We start from the raw sequence: 19,522 nt of genomic DNA on the forward strand, positions 1-19,522 counted from the left end.
CCGGCAGTCAGGCAAACCTGAGCCAGCTCTATAAGGGTCTGTAGATGAATCTGACGACTACAGTACAGAGTAGTCACATGTTTGTTTACCTTCTGATCAGTGTTGTTCTTGTTTTTAGCTGTATATATGTACATTGAGAGCAACAAACAACTAGAGTCAAATTCCTTCTGTGTTCACACATATTTGGCCATTACAGCTGATCGTCATTCTAATCTTGTAAGTTTACTCACATCTTTGATCACGTATTTATCCAAATTCTTGATAGTTCGTCCCTTCAGGGTTCCCTATACAGCAAACGGATACAGTATAACAGTTAGAGACAAAGTGTGATTTGCTATGCTAACAATGTGTCCCATTGTACATTATACATCTTGAGATTTGACAATTTAATTTACCGTGTCGTGAATAAAGTCCATCGCATCTCTAACATCCTGGAACATGCTTCTGTATGACATTAACAAGTCGCCGTGCTGGAAACCTTTCAGGAGGCTGGAAGAAATTTAGCAGCAGAGTAAGAGTGGTAAAGTTTGACAAAGAATTCCCTGGTTCATTTATAATCACAGAGAGAACAGTCAAACGTATATGAGAGGAAAAAAACGAGTCCACTCACTTTGTGTATCTGGTGCATCTAGTAAAGAAGTCCACAAGGCAGGTGTAGAGGTAAGTCTCTGCAGGTTGCATGGAAACACAGGTCCGTTAGTTGAGTTTTAAGTTGCTGATATCCTATATCAACTTCCTTTTTTAAATGAGTATGAAATGCAGACAAAGCATTTATTTTTAATTATCAGGAGTTTGGGGTCGCAAACATTACAGAATTACCCATAAATTAGTAATATAACTGAAATTCAACATTTCTACAGGTGCATTTTATACCTGAAAGATTGAAGAGAGTGTTTAGAATGTAGAAACGGTCGGTGTCGTCTCTTTGAATGAACTTGTTGGGGTAGTAGTTATGAATGTCTTCTCTGTGGAACACAGACATAACACGGGTAAAATACAAACTGTAATACAAATACATAAATCTTGTGATAATCTATTAAACAAATTAGATGCACTTATGTGTACCAGAAAACAAGTGGAATCTCACGAAAGCTCATCTCAGCTGACCGTCATGCTGCAGTCATTATTAGCAGTTTGTGTCAATAAATAACTAAGAGTAGCATCCAAAAACCAACAACCATGACAGGTTTTAATTCAACTGGGTTTTCCCAGTCACAGCAAAAATACTATAAAAATACAGAAAAATATTGGTTTAACCTGTATGTTAAACCTCAAACTTCCGATTTTCTTCTTGAAATACATAACCAATAGTGGAAGAAGTATTCAGATAATTTACTCTTCTACGTCTCCTAAAAAATCTCCACTACAAGTAAAAGAAAACCTTTCACTCAAAAGTATAAGGACCAAAATGTACTTAAAGTACAAAAGTAAAAGATCCAAAAAGTAAAGGCCTTTTAATTGTGTTTTAAATGTATCTTTGTTTAATTTGTATGAGTGCTTCTCTATCTGTTGATTTCTAATTCACACAATCTGTCTGTCTTTGGACTAAGGATGTCAACATTCTTTTATTTCTAATAACTTTTTAGAATGGGTTTTATGGATTAAACTGGTAGATATGTCAATGATTTACCAACAGTTCAACAGAGTATGTGGCAACATTTCTGTACTGTATTTTGTAAAGATTTTGACTTTACCCTTTGAGGAAGCGGAAACCATGACTGCAAACCAAAATATTCCCATTTGAATCCACCTTCAGAAGGTTCCCGTATGTGGTGTCGATCACTAAACCGCTGATGGTGGGGGGGAAAAAAGAAAAGGAGGTGTGAAGGAGGTTATGAAGACATGACATGAACTGGCAGTTGAAGCAGATATAAAGAAGGCCACTGTTTATTTCAGTACTGCAGCTACCAGAATATTGATTCATCTACTGATCGTTTATTATTTTGATCTGTGCAATGTCAGAAATAGTGAAAATAACCCATCACAATTTCCTAAAACCTAAAAAGGTGATGTCATGTTTGTTAGTTTTGTTTTTGATTGAATTGTTTAATTAATTTATATGGACCCCCACTGAAAACATGATGGTTAATTTCAAGGGGTTCATCCTTGAAATTTAAAAACAAATTAGTTTCTGAAGTACATCAGATGAATTGATTACTTCATTGTTGCATGACTTCTCAATTACAGAGGTAGATTTAAAACTAACCGTGTGGGAAAGCTGGGGTCGTATGTGTAGCGTAGAAGCTCATGAGGGTATCCAACAGACACCATTCTGTCTCTTATCAGCTCAAAGCCCAGGCTCTCATAGTCAGGAGACTTGTACACTGCAAACGCAAACACACAAACACAAGCACCATTAGCATAAAGCCGGTAAATATCATGTGGCAAGTTTAAGAGAAAGTCCTAAAGCTAGAATAAAGAATTCAATACGACAGTTTAGATTTAGAACCTCCTCATGGTAACATGACATGTTCCAAACCCAAACGTTTTTTGGTAACATACTTGCCATCGTGTAGTCCATATCAAATCCATAGCATTTGATGTTCTCCAGTGTCAGACTTCTGTTGGCAAACACCCTGTGATCAAACACAACAACACAGCTGAAGTCTGACAGCACAACCCATGTCTGTGATGGATTTGACTTATGAGGTTTCTTAAGGTATGTTGCAGTTCTTGTTTGCATCAGTTCTACCCAGAGTTTCTGTTGTGGGCCTGAGGGGAAGTCATCAACTAAAGTGAAGAGACCTTTTGATTTGAAGTCAAGATTTGTTGCTTTTCTGTGACATTATTGGGTTTCCTCAAGGTTTCTTTCATAGCTCTTTTATATGGAGATTGTATCATTACCCTTAACTATCTTCACCACTGATTCCAATGACTGTCAACAGACTGTTGTGTTGACCGGTGCAACTGTACAGTACATGGTTTTCTGTGTCACTAGATGCTCCTCTTTATCAGTGACAGCCTGACAGAGAGAGAGGCCTATCTGCAGCACCTCCAGTCTGGATGGCCCAGTCTCAACCCTCCCTGACAGTTCATTCATATAGGGTTTCTGTAAATAATTTACCTGCAAGCTCTTGTTTTGTAAGTGTGTTGCTGCTGAGCTATTGAGGATCTTTTCCTGAGATCAATCCAGCACATAAAAGCACAGAGGGGCCGTTACTGGTTTCAGTATGTGCTGATTAAAATATTTAGTAATGATGAGGTGCAAACCTTCAGACGATAGTAGCGGGTGAGAAGGGTCAGAAAGCATTTGTGATTTTTTTTTTTTTTTAAACATGTAGCCTAATAGCCTAATTATAATGACTTGTTAATGATGTAGAAATAAATACAGGGACTTCTCCAGAGCTGGTGTTGTCACCAATGAGACAGACATTACAAAAACAAGTACTACAAAAAGTAGTTTTTCTATGAAAATAATTACAAAAACTTCACAAATTCTTCTGTTATGTTAATTATGTAATTAACAGTTGAAAATGATATTAAAAGCATTAGTGCTGTTCAAAGTACAGTTGTGTATGCCATTGCTATTACACTAAATCAAATGAACTCACATTTGGTCAAAGCCTCGCTTCACCTTGGGCTCATCAGAGGAGGTGTTGGGATCTGTGTCCATTGCGTCCTGTCAAACTTTCAACGAAGATGGCTGATGACCAACTGCTGTGAGTTAGGCCTATATGCAACTGTCCTGCGGTCTGCTACTCGGCACTTTTCGCAGACAGTCATTGGAGAGGCATTTAAATGACCAAATTTGTTCAAATTTTGTAGGCGTGGACATAAGTGTTTTTCTCTATTTCGTACGCAGGCTGAAACTCCACCCTGTGACTTTCTACTTGTTGGTGATGTCAACAGCTGCGGGACACACGCATACCTGCCTCTCGCCTTTTGCCTTTTGCATTTGCTATGCACTCGTCCTGCAAGACATTTAGCTTTGAACACGTAGATTGTGTTATCAGGGGCGCACACATGTCTCGGGGCTGCACGCCTGCGTAATAGCTAGGAGTTTCCCGATGATGTCTGTCCCGCCATACCCCCAACAGCTAAACTGTGTTCATCAAAGCAAAACATTTCAGATATTTGAACTTACATTTTCCTTTAGTTTCACCTAAAGCTGCACTGCACAAGTAGGCATACAGAGCCCTGTTAAGCCTATTGTCAGCAACATGTAGGCCTACTTAAAGTATCAAAAGTACAATCCTTTAATACTGTGTGTGTGTGTGTGTGTGTGTGTGTGTGTGTGTGTGTGTGTAAAATATTTTATGATTTAAGGGAGATGAAAGAGTATTTTATGTTTTATTATATATGATTTAAAGCATTGACTTTGTGTGATGAGTTCTTCTTAAATTGGGAGGGAACCTTTTCTGTGACAGATTTTATTTCTAACACTTTGGAGAGGAGACAAAGTTCTTTGTTTGCAGTGTAATGTGTTATGTAAGACGTTACAGTCTTTTCTGACAACTGTTGTTGCTCTGCAACAGAATAGTTGGTATTGTAGAAGAAAATGAATTACCTAACAGTTTTTGTCTCATTTTATCCTGATATCGTCTTTCCTGTTGACTGATTAAGTTCCTATTGTTTTACCTGATCAACAACTTTTTAGTGTCTCCTGATTTCATTAAGTATGTCTGCCTTTGCTTTAGTTTAGTGTTAAAACAAAGCATTTGCTTGATCACTGTGAGTGAGACCTTTTGTTTAGAGCCTAGGTTGGCTCCAACAGAAACTCACACATCTTTACTGACCAAAGCACTTTTGATTAGTTGAAGCAGTCCGTATTGAGTCTATGCAAATCTACTCAGACAGACTAGTGAGTTGAATGTCTTCTCAGCTTTTGTTTATTCTGTTGTTTCCTGTAACCTTGTATAAAACCCTGACTAGAAAACTCATTCTGGTCAGAGAGACAATCTTACAGCTGCTTGTGAACATCTTTCTCCACTGCACAGTGAATAAAACTCATCTGAACCACCCACTGAATTAGACCTGAGAGAACTTTTTCTTCTACAGTATCCTGTACTGTAAGTGCTTGTGGGCTGGGACTTGTATTTGCATCATACAATAAAATGACATTACTAACCAGCAACACTTTATGCAGTATTGGACAGGTAGGTACGCTCCTGTCAGTGTTAGATTATTATGTATTATAATCAAGGATTATAATAACTAACTGCAACGTGTATAAACTGATGCTGTTGGGCAGTTTAATCTTTAATAGCGTACTGGTATTCTATGATAACAGTTTGTAAAATATGGACCTGTAAAGTAGCACAGACAGCTGTCAAATAATGCAGTAAACAGACAAACAGGAATATGAGAAAACAAAAGTAATTAATTGTCTCCTGGAAAGGAAGCATTTTACGGACATTTATAAATCAGTGTACATTTATTTCTGATTTGATCTGAATATTCATGAATAAATGTGTCTACTGGCCTGTAGTTACCAATATGCCAAATTTCAGCAAGATAATAATGTGCTTACCCCTATGAAAGGGAAGAGCAGTCCCAGCAAAAACATGCTTATCCAGTTGAGAGTGCAGCCGAGGGTGTTTCCTGCTGATTTGAACGACGAAGTTAATATTTCTGATGCTCCAGCTGAGGGTCAAAAACACAGGGGAGATATACACACTGCAGTTTGATGTAATCATTGTTGAATAGTCAAATTGAAATCCTTCATTAATAGCAAAGATCTCTAGTGATAAAATGTACCTGGTCCACCGGCAAAAAAGAAAATGAAGAAGAAAATGAGGACCATGCGGCAGTACGGCATCCAGGAGACCCAACTCTAAAGGAAATTCAAAGGTCTGTTGAAATGCTTGTGTTCATTGCATATATTTTATTTGAATTGCTGTCAGTCATTACTTGCCATGTTTTATGCATCAAAATATGCAGAAATGTGCTGCAAACTGTGTCTGGTTTTGTGGGAACTCACTTGCAGGTACAGAGTGATGGTGAGGAGGATCAGTGTTGCAAACATTGCCATGTATCCTCTGTTTTGCCTGTATTCTCAATAATCATGAACTGCAAAGCACATTTACAGAAGTAAACCACAGGGGGGAGCTCTAGCTATACATTAGGACAGGTGTCACAGATGGAGACAACTGTAAGAGCAAAGGAAAGTTTTTCCATAATTGTTTTCCTAAAAAGGAAATAATAGAAAAAACCCATCTATGTCAGGATGTCTACGGGATATTCACGTCTATTTAGGAAACCCCCAAAATTTAATTTAAAATGTATATGTTCACATTCCTAGTTTTGAGTGCAGTAGTGGGTAATGAGGTGTTTTTACTTCACTCCGTGTTATTCTCTGAAAAGTAAATATATTCCTTTAAATGTCTAGTGTGCTTTGATTAAAAAAAATTGGGCTTTTGGGGAACATTAAGCACTTTTTTAGTTTGACTGTTATCAAATTTCACTGATCAAAACTCATGCAAGCTGTATTCCGATCTAAAACTTTGTCCCACTTGTGTGTTTTTCGCATGAACACTGGCCATTCACATCCTTGGTCTTTGACTGACTGGCCCACATAGAGGAGAAAGATCACATGATTGTCCTACTGGTTTGTCTCTCATCTGAACACTTGCCAGTCACATCCATAGACAATATATAAGAATGGACCAACAGAGCCCGTTGCTCTGGACGGAGACCAGAGAAGGATATTAGAAGCACTTTTCCGGTGAGCGCTGAGCGTTGCTGCGCAGCCTCCAACTGAGCTCCAAGACGTAGATGTGACGTAAGCAACCTGTCTGAAAGTTGTAAGTCTTCTGGTAGATGTGCCAAGTGAAATCTCAATCATTCCCAATCTTGCAGAGACTGAGAGCGTAAGTATATGTAAGGAGATAATATGGGCACAGGCTAATTATTGCTAAGTAAAATGCTAGTTAACATTAGTAATTAAACCTAAGTTGAAACTGCCTGCGAGCTTCTCCTGTACTATACGGTAATTCCTCTACTATGTGACACAATCGTTAGCCTATTTTTACAAAAACGTTTGCTACGGAGCCATAATGTAAGGTACAAGGTAATGGAGCCTTTTATACATTGTCGTGTTTCTTTAGAAATAAACAATGGACAAATAGAGTCTTTAAACGCTTCAGATGTAAAGTTATTCGCTGTCAAAGTGACGTCAAAATGAATGGCAGTCAGTGGAATGCTAACGGGAGGTGATCGTTTTGTAGCATCAAAATGGCGCCATAGGAGGTTCGAGTTCTGAAGCGAAGCTTACCCCCTTGGTCACATCCCACTATGGCCCACTTCCATCCTACCACAGAGGAAAGGGAGCAGATTTAAGTGCCGCCCCCACGGACGGCGAAAAAATACTCCACAAGGTGCTGATAGCTAGCTAAAAACACAAGATTTAAGCATGTCAAACGAATTTTTAACAGCGGACTTCAACGTGCTTCCCCTGTCGGGGTCACAGATTGAAGTCCGCTGTTTACAGCGTATTGTTTGTCATGTCACATGACTGTTCTTTTGTAACTCCGCAAGGAGAAGCATGAGATCAGTCCGCTCTCAGCTGCAGTGTTTTATGTTTTATGTTTGATTGTGTTTTGTCTTGTCGTTTTCATGCAGTTTCATTAAACCTTTTGCTTAACTTTCAATTCGACCCCAGCCTCTCCTTTCTCCTCCAGAAATCAGAACAAACACGGCTTTTAGAGAATTCTTAACAGATGGTGACCCCGACGTGGGAAGCACGTTGAAGTCCGCTGTTTACAGCGTATTGTTTGTCATGTCACATGACTGTTCTTTTGTAACTCCGCAAGGAGAAGCATGAGATCAGTCCGCTGTCAGCTGCAGTGTTTTATGTTTTATGTTTGATTGTGTTTTGTCTTGTCGTTTTCATGCAGTTTCATTAAACCTTTTGCTTAACTTTCAATTCGACCTAGCCTCTCCTTCCTCCTCCAGAAATCAGAACGAACACGTCTTTTAGAGAATTCTTAACACCGGCTAACGTATTTCAAGATTGTGCATGAATATGGAGCGTCTACTCCTACATCGATGGTCTACCCCAGTCTACGCAAGGGGGTAAGATTCTCCTCGGAACGCGTAGCTCCTATGGCGCCATTTTGATGCTAACAAGCCATCACCTCCCATTAGCATTCCATTGACAGCCATTCATTTTGGCGCCACTTTGACAGCGAATAACTTTACATCTGAAGTATTTAAAGACTCTATCTGTCCATTGTTTATTTCTAAAGAAGCACAACAATGTATAAAAGGCTCTATTACCTTGTATCTCTCATTATGGCTCCGTAGCAGACGTTTTTGTAAAAATAGGCTAACGATTGTGTCATAACCATGTGACTTACAGACTTCTCTACACAGTAGAGAAATTACAGTATAGTACAGGAGAAGCTCGCAGGCAGTTTCGACTTACCTTAGCGTTTTAAGTTTAATTACTAATGTTAACTAGCATTTTAGTTAGCAATAATTAGCCTGTGCCCATGTTATCTCCATACATATACCTACGCTCTCCGTCTCTGCAAGATTTGGAATGATTGAGATTTCCCTTGGCACAGCTACCAGAAGACTTTCGGACAGGTTGCTCATGTCACATCTACGTCTTCGAGCTCAGTTGGAGGCCATCACCGGAAAAGTGCTTCTAATATCCTTTACTGGTCTCCGTCTAGAGCAACGGGATCTGTTGGTCCATTTTATATATGTCAATGAGTCTACCCCATGAAAAAGGACTAGTTTATGAACGGGCAACACAGGTTTTGATAATGAACAACTAAACACGTTACACACTGGACCTTTAACACATCAGACTGATTCAACATTGCTCAACACAACTTACCAATTCAATCACAAGTTCTCATGTTTGGGAGATACAGGCCTAATGTTAATTATTGATTCTGCACTCTATACATTAGTCAAAAAGAGCTAAAATGTCAGATTATGCAAAGGAATGTACTGTATCTACTCTTAGTTACTACTCTTGTGCAAAAGAGTGTTCAGAGTATATCACTCACGCTGCTGATTCCACAGAACTGCATTGTGACAGAGATAATGATGATGGTGACGAGCTGCCAGCGGAGTGCTTGGTTTTGAATCAGCTCCATCACTAAGTGGCTGTGAATGCACTGCAAGGCAGCTTTCTCCTCCAACATCTCTGCTACATCCCTGCTGTAGTCTTTGTTGCCCCATAGCTTCCTTAGAGCTTGGGCAGGGTGACAAATCAACATATTAAAGTGGTAATAAGAACATTACAACAAACCCCAAAAGGGATTTATTTGCCAAAAAATGCTTTCTCACACCTTTCTCGCAGCCCTGGCAGTCTCCCCTGTACAGCAACAGGAAGCTGGGAGACTGGCAGGAAAGGCAGAGTGGAGAGCTGGAGTAATGCTGCAAAACCATTGAAACCAAGCAGCCAGGACCACCTCTCCCATGTACCAAGCAATTCACTGCAAGGGCAACATAATCATGCAACAATTAAGCTATCACAGTGCAATATAATGACATGCACACAAACACTAACTAGTAAAGTGTCTTGTCTTGTTCGTCATCTGATGATGATGTGCAGCACCAGTGTTGTAAACTGTATGCACAAGCCAATATGCTGGCACTCAAATTTCACATGTGCACAGATGACGTTAAAACATAATTTTAGCTTTATAGAGCCTACTTTACTCCACTCTATGCAGCCCACTTGTGGTGCAGCTATAGTAAGGCAAAAATGAAAAAGCTTCAGGTGGCATTTAATGATGCATTCAGAATATTGGACAAAGATGGACAAGTGCGAGCCATATCTTTGTGACTAGTAATGTTCCAACCTTTCATGCTGTGTTGAGAAATGTTATGTACAAACTCATGTGTTGCTTAACTTATTCAAAATAAATTTCATTAAAATGGCTTTAACTGACCCCACACACAGAGTGACACAAGGTACACTTCTTGCTTTTAGAAACATTGGAACAAATGTCTGCATGAGTTTTAATCACTTTGATCTTATGAAATTCAATTTACATAACTTTTTTTTGTCTTGTCTGTGTTGTTGTGTTTTACATTTACATTTTTATACTCATATGGACCTGTGTGTCTGAAATAAAGTTGAATTGAAAGGGACGCATGTTGTAGCCTAAGGGTTTTTTCAACTTTGGTCTTATTTTTGCAGTTATCAGGCCGTCATTCCTATCAACAATATTAACATTGTACTTACCAAGTTAACTGCTAAAATCTGGGAACACAACAACATGAAAAAAATGGGGATTACAGTGTTATCATAACTAATTGCCAATTATGGCCAAAACCTTGAAAATAAGACCCAACTTGTAAACAACATAACCATGCTGGTGGCTCTATGAAGGATCTTTGCATCAACATGGAATGCTTTGATTTTTGAAGCATTTAATTTACTGGTGATTTCTTAAGGTGATTTCCGGGAAATGTACTCCGTATATATATATATATATATATATATATATATATATATATATCGAGTACATTTTCCATTATATATGTGTGTGTGTATATATATATATATATATATATATATACACACATACATATACTGTACATCAATATATAGCCTTCAGTCATTGAATAACATTTCATATACTGTACCTCTGATTTAAGATTTCATCCATACAGAGAGGACTTAATGGGTCTTCGGGAGAGTTCTGTCCACATTAAGACTGTCATTGGAACCTTCCACCACCTGACCCCAGTGACAGTATCAATGAGCCACCTCACCTGATCCCCCGGACTGACCACTGAACTTCCCCAAGAAGAGGAAGGTAGCGATGGTTACGCCCACCATCCCTCACAGCCTCTTGGGGGCACATTCAACAAGGTACACGGTATGAGCTACAAGATTGAATCCTAGAGTTATGCACAAGGGAATCATACATTTTGAGTCAATATTGATCAATAATTGGGTGACACATGACCAAGAGAACTTAGTAATATAATATAAATCAATTGCCTGTAGGGTTAAATGTGGAGCCAAGAGTGCTGAGCAGCCATCTATGAAAATTTTAAAGAAAAAAAAGAGAGATGAAATGGGTTTCCTCATACAGTAGGTTCACCTGAATTGATGTTTGGCTGAAGAGCATCCACACAGCTCCAATTATAGCCACAAAATTGCTGAACAAAAGGGTTTTCTTACTGTGGGACAGGGAGACAGAGACTGTGTTTAAGCCTGAGGCCATCATTTAAAAAACAAAAAGGAAACAAAAGCTAAAAGTTTCATTATGTTTATCTCATGGTTGATTGTGCTACAATGAAGTTTTTTGTCCAGGGACAATGACCTGCCAAATTTTGAGATCAGCTGCCCAGACACCAGCGACCCCAGTAAACCCCTAATGCAGAAAACGGACACAGTGAAGGACCAGATGAGAGAAACCTGCCACTGCTCCAAGGAGACACTGTATCTCTGCAGACATGTTTTGTTCACCATCTCCTTTATAAACTGCATATATCACATGCACATTCTCATTTTGTCCTACCAAAGTGATACAATCAGGCACATCCTCTCATCTGTGGCTTGTGATAGCTGAATACACAAACATGAGGCCTGCTATCGAACGGTATCACTCTGTGTCCTGCCAGATGTCACACAGCTGACCTCAAGAAAGGAGCTGCCTGGTGACGGCTGTCCTGCATTGTCAGTGGGAGGAGGTGGTGGCTTCAGATAGCAACACACTCTACACATACCACTGAGAGACTGAAACCTCTAAAAAAAACCTGTGACAATGACGGTTTTCTGCAGGAGATGAAAGCCCTTTCAACTGCCAGAGAGGCTCTATTTACAGCTTGACACAAGTAAAGGGCTGACACTGTGTAAAAAACACATCATTTGTATCAATTTACACCCAAAAGTAACCCAAACTCAAATGACAATGGCTGATGTTGCAAAAACACCAATGCACTGCACAAACTAATTGGAATTATGAGTAATTACTGATGCGGTATCATTGTTTACCTTTTTTTGACTAGAGTAGTCAAAACATACAAAATCATTGTTAAGTGGCACTTCTGAGTGTTCCATTCCAGTGATTGAAATTGATTTGACAATAATAGACGGATTTAACAATGAGAAAGGTAAATACAACACCACAATCACATAGCCACAGTTAAAATAGTACCACATTTCATGGGATTCTGGGAAGTTTCACCAAAGTCAGTAGGGTTTGTCATCTGCGGACCATGAATGTGTGTACAAAATTTTATGGTAATCCATCTGATAGTTATTGAGATATTGCTCGCATGGCTAAAAATATTCATAAAGTAAAAAAAAAATATGCTAATACGTAGCACGTAGGATGTAAAACTTTTCACTTTCACAATAAATTGTTTTTCTTAAGGAGTTAGAATTTTTTAGAATGACAAGAGGAACCATTGTGTTTTGTCTTTTAAACTCTGGACTGACAAAAAACGCTAAAAGTGCTGGGTTGGTTGAATTTGAGAAGGCGTCTGATAAGGCACAACATGAAAGACATCCTGGTGAACGAGCTAAAAACTGCCACCCCGCTCCTTCAGAGTCAGAGTTGGAGAAACAACAGAGAAGGAAGAGAAGAAATTAGGGCACTGAGATCAAAGTGAGAAATATAGAGATGCGCTTCATTGTATTTGAGGAAGGAAAAGTGAGACCAGACATTGATTATAAATGGAAATTGGGGGATATGCTGCACCTGCCAGAGGCGGAGGAGAACGATGACTGGTTTTTATAGCCACTGAAAACAGAGGAGAAATGGAAAAGCCTGAAATTGTATCACAAACGAGCCAAACTAAATCCTCAGTTGTGGAACTGTAACAATATTAAAAACCTCAACAGCCACATTACATTATCCTATGTTTGAAAGACAAAACAGTCCCTAGATGAAGTAAATTATGTCTTTTGACTGCCTGCCAATGTTGGACAAAATTAACACCACTGGAATTAAACTACTTACACTACACCTTTTACGAAGGTCTGGATCTCTTCAGTAATGACAACGTAAACAAAGACCAGCTGTTCAATTGCAAGTCAGCTGAACATAGTCAACTTTATTGTTGGATTAAAGTAATTTTGAGCAGCTGGGAGTCTATTTGTCCGGCCACACACTGTGAGCCAAACACAGAGATGTATGTGTTCTTCTCTTTAAAGCTCCCTATCAACCAGTGACTGAAGCTCCAGTGTGTGGAGGACACACTGGTCCAAGAACTGATAAGATCACTGACTTTAAAACAAAACTATGCAACTTTTGAAAGAAGAAGTAAGACATTCTTACTCTTCAAATGAACAGTTGAATTCCAAAACAGTAAAATACATTGCTAACATGCTAAACCAAGACAGCGACCATGGTAAATATAACTGCTGAACATCAGCATGTTAACAAAATATCTCAACAGTTATTAGTGCTATGGAATTTGGTACAGCCATTCATGTCCCTCTCAAGCTCCCCTGCAAATTACATTACCATCAGCCTCTGCTGTACATTGGTACACAAACATTGCACCTCCTGAATGTCAGCATGTAAGCATTATCATTGTGAGCATGTTAGCACTGTGCTTAAGTACAGCCTCACACAGCAGCTAGCGTAGCGTATACTCTTAGTCTTGTTTTACATTCATCACTGGAGTCCACCTTTTTCAGTCAGCCTGCTAAACTCTTTCATAACTTTCTTCCCAGAGACAGACAAGACAAATACTAAATGTCAGTTCAGCATTTGCATGAAAGCTGTTATTTTCCATTTCAATTATCAAAATGGCATTTACTGATATCCAAGCATTTACAATCTTTCCTTTTACACAGTGTCTCCAAGCTTTTTATCCACAGCAGTGATTATATTCCTATCCAACAGTCAGTAAAGTTTTGCAAATGTTAACACCTTGGAAGAGTGTCAGTCATTTGTTTTATTTTCTTATCATGTGTGTCTTAACAAACACTATGCATCTCTGAGTCCGGCCTCTGTTTTTCAGGCCATCAGACAAACAGTTGGCAGCAGAAACAGACACTCACAAGGAGTTGTGCCAAAGTCTAAGGTCCTCCCAAGTGGACAGAGAGTCATGGCAACGCTTGATCACAATGAATAATGAATGGCTTACAGGTTCACTTTACAAGGAGCTTTTCAGGTTTGGACAGACACTCACTCACTATATTTTCATTATCTGAGAGTGAACAGCAGTCCTGGCAGGGTGACTTATACAAACTGATGCTTTTAGAACTCCTCTACCTCTGCTGAATATTTCCAGAAGCAGTCAGGTTGCCCTGCGGGACAGAAATCAACCGTATAAATGTAGTTTAAGCTAAACTAAAATGAAAGCCATGTGAATGCAGCAAATTCTGACTTTTCCATTGCATTTAATGATAGGCAGGGCAATCAGACTTTAATCCGACTTTTTAGAGCCTTGAGCAATTAGCATAGCTTAGCATAAAGAATAGAGGCAGGGGGAGAAATCTAGCCTGTAAAACTCACTAATCAACACGTTATGTTTATTTTAACCGAAATGTAAAAAGTTGTGGTTTAACAGGGGTTTAGGAAATGGGTCCACCATATACATAGCTAGCCTTTCTTTGTCCAAAGGTTAAAAGATCTGCCTACAAGCACTTCTAAATTTCACTAATTAACATATATTACTGGAGTTATGTATATGATAGAACAGTTTCTTCTATTGCAACAAAACCACCACTTATCGTTTTTACAAGTGGTTTGATATGTTTTAAGAAGACAGCATTAGAGGCCAGGTGTTTCCAGTCAGCCAGCAGACACTATGCTAAGCTTGGCTTAGCATAGTGTCTGCTGGCCGTGTACATGGCTGTGGGCTGTAGTCTAGTTATCTCACTGTGAGGCTCAAATCTCAACACAGCCATTCTGGAAGACTTGCCTGGAGAAGCTTATTTTCACATTATGGGTTAAGTCTGACTCTTGACAGATGTTAGAGGCATACTCTTTTTATTTTGCCAAACAGCATCCACTTGCAAGAGTCTGCTGACCAAAAGAGACCAAAGAGCAGTAAAGCTGGAAAAGATGTAGTTGATGTCAGACGTTGAGATAAACCCAGTGTAGCTGTGCTCAAAGCAGTAAACTGATACACAATACCAGAGCAATGCTATTGGTAACCCTAATTTCTACATTCAGGTTCTCCTTGTCAGACGCAAACACAAATGTACACACACTAAATCCAAAGAGAAAACGTGCAGAGCTTGACAAATGTGTCCTCAAAGTGCCAGTCACGATGGATCAATTTTCTAATCTCCAGTGGCAGGAAACAGACTGGTACAGCTGATGACAAAGCAAGCTTAATAAAAGGATTTGATGTTAATAATGACATTCAGTTATGTCAAATATTTATTTGTGAAGTAACTAGACTCGTGTCAGCAAACACACTTTCTCACTTTGTATATACTTCTATCATCATATAAGACACTTGTGTATGAGACAGATTCCTGCCCGGGCATGCAGGCTTGTTGCCCATTCTCCCCATTACAAATGACAAATTTACAAACGAACCAGCAAAGCAGCAATATATCACTCTGATCATGGAAATAAACTGGAAACCTGAGAGTCAAAATCCCATGTTGTATTCTGTGCCATCATGCCCTTGAGTGTGGCACTTAAACCAGATTGTCAGTAAATCTCCAGCTCAACACAAATGGGTCTTCTGTCAGGTGTGACGTGCCTTAAAGCCCTCTGGGTTCAGGTATCAGGGACATTAGAAGAGAAATTGGAGTGAAAACAGATGCAGAATGCTGCTGGCTATAGTTTTTCACTCAAGTCAGGTATCCAGTGTCCATATGACTCAAATCTAAATAAATCATGTTCAATTCATTTCCAGCACAATGGAGGCAGGTGACATTGAGATTTTTGGTAAAACGTGGGGATCTCAAAATGCAAATCCACAGTTACACTTATTAACCTCCCGAAGATATTTGAGAGTATTTGTCTGTTCTATCATTTTATTTCGTATTCATTTGCTTTTCGTTGCTGTATTTGGTGCCTTGACTATTATTTATTTCTTCAAATATTTTCTGGTCTTAATCCCAGTTGGGACCAAAGGCTGCAACAGTCTTCTGCCACTGGCGGCTATCTTTGGCCACAGCTTGGCCAGGTCACAAGAGACCCATCTCTTTCAGCTCAGCATCAAGGTCTGCCCCTATTTCACCTCCCTGTTGGTGTCCATTGGAGGGTGACTTTGTGATGAGATCAGTGATGTTTTTGTTTTAGTAATCTGTCCTTCATCTGTCTTTTTGATCTTGATTGTGAAGCAAATTGTGTCTGACATTAGGGTCCATGTTAAATCCAACTATTTGGGAACTTTATGTTTTGTTATTCTTGTTTGATAGTAAGATTACTTTTACAGATACTTTCGATATTTGAATATTTGATTGTTTTAAGGTTAATTTGTAGTATAGAGTTAATTGTTTATTCCTTCTCCCCTGTGTGTCTGTGTAGGCTGGCCTCTCTCCATATAAACCTTCCCTTTGCTCTTTTGTTAGGACAGTTATGTTAAGTTCAGTCTTTATTGTGTTTGTTTTGCTCAATTTAAGTTAAAAGGTACTAGTTTTTTGTATTACTTTCTCTAATTTTCATATTTTTGGTAGTTTTAATTAGTGACGGCGAGATGAAGCCTATTGAAACAATGACGCTTTCCAGCAAAGAGGTTCGCAAAAGGGGTCATTTCTCGAGGCTTCATTTGCTCACAATACCACCCCTGTTGGTCAAAGAGTGTAAAACAGGCAGATACAGTATATCACAGATGATCTGTGTCTGTGTCAAGTGTGGTTTTTTGGAGGTTTTCCGGGCACTTCCAAATGGTGAGATAGCCCAGGGTAGACCCATAACACGCTTAAGAAATTATATATCTCATCTAGTTTAGGAAACGTGTTGGGATCCCTCAGGATTAGCTGGAAACTGGGGAGAGGGATGTTTGGACTACCTTGCTTAGCTGGCTGCCACTGCGACAGATAAGTGGCCGAAAATGGATGGAGAAACAGTTATTTATGTAATAAGCTTTTAACAACCATAGCTATAAAAGCTAAACTCATAACAAAAATCACCTTAACATATTGCACACTGGGGCAAACAGTAAAATATTATAATTTTCTGCTTTGAAATGAACAATATGCAAATGCTTTTTACTTTATTTTGGTGAAACAAAAGATGAACATTTTCTATGTTTTAATGATTTAGTACTTAGTGTGAATATTTGTCCATAGAACTTTCAAACTGGCAAACAACTATACTTGGCAAAAAAAGAAACGTCCTGTCACTTTCAAGTGCTTTTATATTTTAATCAAACTTGACATATGCAAATATTTGCATGAACATTAAAAGATTTAACAACTAAGACATAACCTGAACAATTTTCACAGACGTGACTAACAGAAATGGAATAATGTGTCCCTGAACAAGGGGGGGGTAGCCCTCAGTATCTGGTGTGGCCACCACCTGCATTAAGTACTGCAGTGCATCTCCTCCTCATGTACTGCACCAGACTGGCCAGTTCTTGCGGCTGTACCTGTCACGCAGGTGTGATATTCAGATGTACCGATCATACGCAAGTGTTGTTACACGTGGTCTGCCACTGCGAGGGCGATCAGCTGTGCTTCCTGTCTCCCTGTAGCGCTGTCTTAGGTGTCTCACAGTAGGAACATTGCAATGTATTGCCCTGGCCACATCTGCTGTCCTCATGCCTCCTTGCACCATGCCTAAGGCACGTTCACGCAGATTAGAAGGGACCCTGGGCGTCTTTCTTTTGGTGTTTTTCAGAGTCAGTAGAAGTTAAGTAGTAGTTAATTGTTTATGGTTCATTGAACAAGCATGGAAAACATTGTTTAAACCCTTTACAATGAAGATCTCTAAAGTTATTTTGATTTTTACAAAAGTATCTTTAAAATACAGTGTCCTGAAAAAGGTGTGTTTCTTTTTTTGCTGAGTTTATATGACCATTAATATTAAATTTGATTGAAGTTACTAAATGCAAACAAGACCTACATTTGTTATCAAATATTACTAGTTTTCCTTTTTAATTAAAGAGGATAAAGATGAGGAAATAAATCCCAATAGGTAGGTTCTATTATTAGAACTCAAAAATGGCAACAACAGAGGCTATTTTGTTTTCATTATTTATAGGCACTGCCTTTTGGCATTGTTATCACCAATTTGATCTAAAGAACCTTGAAAGTCGACTGCAGTGTTGTCTGGCAACAGCAATCAAGATGTGTGTTTTCATTAATGATTTTTAGGCCATAAGGTCAAACTCTAGAAAGGTCTTCACCAAAACAGGAATCACATAGCTCAGCCAACATATTTATATATATATATATATATATATATATATATATATATATATATATATATATATATATATATATATATATATATATAGTGGGGGAAATAAGTCTTTGACCCCTTGCTGATTTTGCAGGTTTGCCCACTTACAAAGAATGCAAAAATCTACAATTTTAATCATATGTACATTCTAACAGTGAAAGACTGAATCCCAAAGAAAATTCCAGAAAATCACATCATATGAATTTATTAAAATTGATAACCATCTGATGAGGAAAAACAAATATTTGACCCCCTGGACAAACAGCATGTTAATATTTTGTAGAAAAGCCATTATTGGCCAGCACAGATGTCAAACGGTTTTTATAGTTGGTGACAAGGTTTGGGCACATTTCGGCAGGGATGTTGGCCCACTCCTCCCTGCAGACAGCCTCCAAATCATTCAGGTTCCGAGGTTGTTGCCTGGCAACTCGAATTTTAAGCTCCCTCCAAAGATTTTCAATCGGATTCAGGTCTGGAGACTGGCTAGGCCACTCCAGAACCTTGATGTGCTTCTTCTTCAGCCACTCTTTTGTTGCTTTGGCGGTGTGCTTAGGGTCGTTGTCGTACTGAAACACCCATCCTCGACCCATCTTCAGCTCTCTCACTGAGGGAAGGAGATGTCGGTCCAGAATTCCACGATACATGGCCCCGTCCATCCTCCCCTCAATACGATGGAGTTGTCCCGTCCCCTTGGCTGAAAAGCACCCCCAAAGCATGATGTTGCCACCACCATGCTTGACGGTGGGGATGTTGTTCTTTGGGTTGTACTCTGTGTTCTTTGCCCTCCAAACACGACGAGTTGAGTTGAGGCCAAAAAGTTCTATTTTGGTCTCATCTGACCACATCACCTTCTTCCAGGCCTCTTCTGAGTCGTCCAGGTGGTGAATGGCAAACTTCATGCGGGCCTGTACATGTTTCTTCTTGAGCAGGGGGACCTTGCGTGCGCTGCAGGATTTCAATCCATGACGGCGTAGTGTGTTACCAACCGTTTCTTTGGTAACTGTGGTCCCAGCTGCCTTCAGTTGATTCATCAGTTCCCCCCTTGTGGTTTTGGGATGATTCCTCACCGTTCGCATGATCAGGGACACCCCACGAGGCAAGATCTTGTGTGGAGGCCCAGACCGAGGGAGGTTGGCGGTGGTGTGGTGCTTCTTCCATTTCCTGATAACTGCACCGACAGTTGATCTTTTCTCTCCAAGTTGCTTTCCGATTCTCTTGTAGCCCATCCCAGCCTTGTGCAGATCAACAATCTTGTCCCTGATGTCCGTAGAAAGCTC

At 39.4% G+C, this 19,522-nt stretch overlaps 2 protein-coding genes across 2 annotated transcripts in view; both read right to left on the reverse strand.

Annotated features, from left to right (window-relative positions):
* Window positions 1–3,962, reverse strand: part of nt5c2l1 (5'-nucleotidase, cytosolic II, like 1) — a 9,606-nt gene extending 5,644 nt beyond the window's left edge. Inside the window, exons 1-8 of the mRNA XM_028601486.1 lie at window positions 3,552–3,962; window positions 2,503–2,576; window positions 2,207–2,324; window positions 1,695–1,790; window positions 874–965; window positions 611–668; window positions 396–489; window positions 231–284 (exon numbers count right to left, since the gene is read on the reverse strand). Of these exons, the coding sequence (XP_028457287.1) occupies window positions 231–284; window positions 396–489; window positions 611–668; window positions 874–965; window positions 1,695–1,790; window positions 2,207–2,324; window positions 2,503–2,576; window positions 3,552–3,613 (648 nt within the window). The 5' untranslated portion in view covers window positions 3,614–3,962. The remainder of the gene's footprint in view (window positions 1–230; window positions 285–395; window positions 490–610; window positions 669–873; window positions 966–1,694; window positions 1,791–2,206; window positions 2,325–2,502; window positions 2,577–3,551) is intronic.
* A 1,230-nt stretch (window positions 3,963–5,192) lies between these two features.
* Window positions 5,193–11,404, reverse strand: LOC114571338 (solute carrier family 2, facilitated glucose transporter member 9). The gene is given in 12 exon segments (XM_075447454.1): window positions 5,193–5,330; window positions 5,471–5,583; window positions 5,698–5,773; window positions 5,921–5,982; window positions 5,985–6,009; window positions 8,961–9,148; window positions 9,246–9,298; window positions 9,300–9,425; window positions 10,695–10,809; window positions 10,913–10,953; window positions 11,005–11,094; window positions 11,238–11,404. Coding segments are annotated over 12 exon segments (1,194 nt in total).
* Window positions 11,405–19,522: the final 8,118 nt, after the last annotated feature.

Source organism: Perca flavescens, chromosome 16, assembly GCF_004354835.1.
Source record: "Perca flavescens isolate YP-PL-M2 chromosome 16, PFLA_1.0, whole genome shotgun sequence".
NCBI classification, from domain to species: Eukaryota; Metazoa; Chordata; class Actinopteri; order Perciformes; family Percidae; genus Perca; species Perca flavescens.